This window comes from Pundamilia nyererei, unplaced genomic scaffold, assembly GCF_000239375.1.
Source record: "Pundamilia nyererei isolate P.nyererei 1_Seehausen unplaced genomic scaffold, PunNye1.0 scaffold00279, whole genome shotgun sequence".
Taxonomy (NCBI): domain Eukaryota; kingdom Metazoa; phylum Chordata; class Actinopteri; order Cichliformes; family Cichlidae; genus Pundamilia; species Pundamilia nyererei.
Window position 1 is genome coordinate 428,015 of NW_005187680.1, and position 1,403 is coordinate 429,417.

Genomic DNA, 1,403 nt, shown 5'->3' on the forward strand with positions numbered 1-1,403 from the left:
TCTCTCTCTCTCAGTGACCATCAGATGATGAGCAGGCCTCGGTCTGCAGTCGGCTACTGGAGGCCCCTCAGTCACCATGCCCGTGTGGCCATGATGTTGAAGCCTGACATGAGATACAAAGTAAGCTTTTCTCCCTCTCCTTTATAGTGTTGTTATTATAGTTAAGTTATCACTGCATATAAAGCTGATGGGGACAACAAAGGTTGTGCATGGGAGCACAATGCGTTGAAATTCACCTCACTCTCATACAGGGCTCTAGCGTGCGACCAATTTGGTCGCATATGCAACCTAATTTGTCAATGGTGCAACTAAAAAACTCGTAGGTCGCACCAGTGCGACCAGCCATACAAAAAGTCTTTGAAAGTCTCCGTGTGGTCAACAACAGACACACATTATGCCTATATCGAGGTCTAAACCAATCAGATAGTCAGGGGCGAGACCTCTCTGATTGTCCATGGTCCAGATAGTCCTGTAGTCCTAAGCGTGTGTACGTTTGAAAGTGCAGGCGGATAGAGGTGAGTAGTAGTAGTGAATGAAGCGATATCGATTCATTAAATCCTAAATCGACTTTTAAATATAAATGAAAACTGACAGCTCAATGATTCTGATGCTCCGGGTCCGTGCTTTGTGTTTACTTCTTATTTTGCGCTAGATTCTGATGCTACAAGTTTTGTCTCTCTCCAACCAAAACTCATTGAACCAGCATCAAAAGAAGATCAAAACTGCACTTCACCTTTGATAAACATCTTCATGAATTCTCTCTTACTTTTACTGCGTTGCTTCAACCACAATAAAAATCACACTTTCTGCACAGCTCTTTCTCTCGCGCTCTCTCTCTCTCTCCATGTACTTCAAGAACAGTTTCTCGTCTAAAATCTGCATTCATTTTCTTGCTTATTTTTCACCAGTCTACCGTTGTTTACAGCGCTGTCGGACGCGTTTCCCCCCCCCCAAAAAAAAGAACGTCTGATAAGAAAACCTAATTTCTGCTGTTCAATAGCGTAGAAATGTAAACTTTCAATTAGGGCTGGGCCATTTTATACCGTTCACGGTAATACCGGTATAATGTTAGGCAACGATAGGAAAATGAAATATCGCGATAGAATGAGTAAAACGCGCATGCGCAGTGCCTTTGTTTTCATAGGCACATGGCCGATTGTTGAGTGAAACAGATGAACCAGAATTGGTTTGTAAAAATGGTGCAACTTCAGTGATGTGGAACTGGTTTGGTGTTTGTCCGTCAGATACACAAGATGCTCTTAAATCTGGTAGTAATCTGGGTCCTAAACTCCGTATACTTCAGGTCAAACAAACACTGCAGCATCACTGAGAGTTAAAAACTGTCTAAATTCTTTCATCTTTAATAAAACGATCAGCATTGCTGCTTTACCAGGTGTAACTAT

The 1,403-nt window shown here is 42.2% G+C and overlaps 1 protein-coding gene across 6 annotated transcripts in view; it reads left to right on the forward strand.

The window, feature by feature from the left end:
- Positions 1 to 1,403, forward strand: part of kif3b (kinesin family member 3B) — a 34,746-nt gene that overhangs the window by 7,081 nt on the left and 26,262 nt on the right. For all 6 annotated transcript variants that reach the window (XR_001290596.1, XR_001290595.1, XM_013915268.1 and 3 more), the window contains exon 7: positions 15 to 120. Coding sequence is in view for 4 of the 6 variants with exons in the window: in XM_013915268.1 (XP_013770722.1) it covers positions 15 to 120 (106 nt within the window). In the remaining 2 variants the exon portion in view is untranslated. The remainder of the gene's footprint in view (positions 1 to 14; positions 121 to 1,403) is intronic.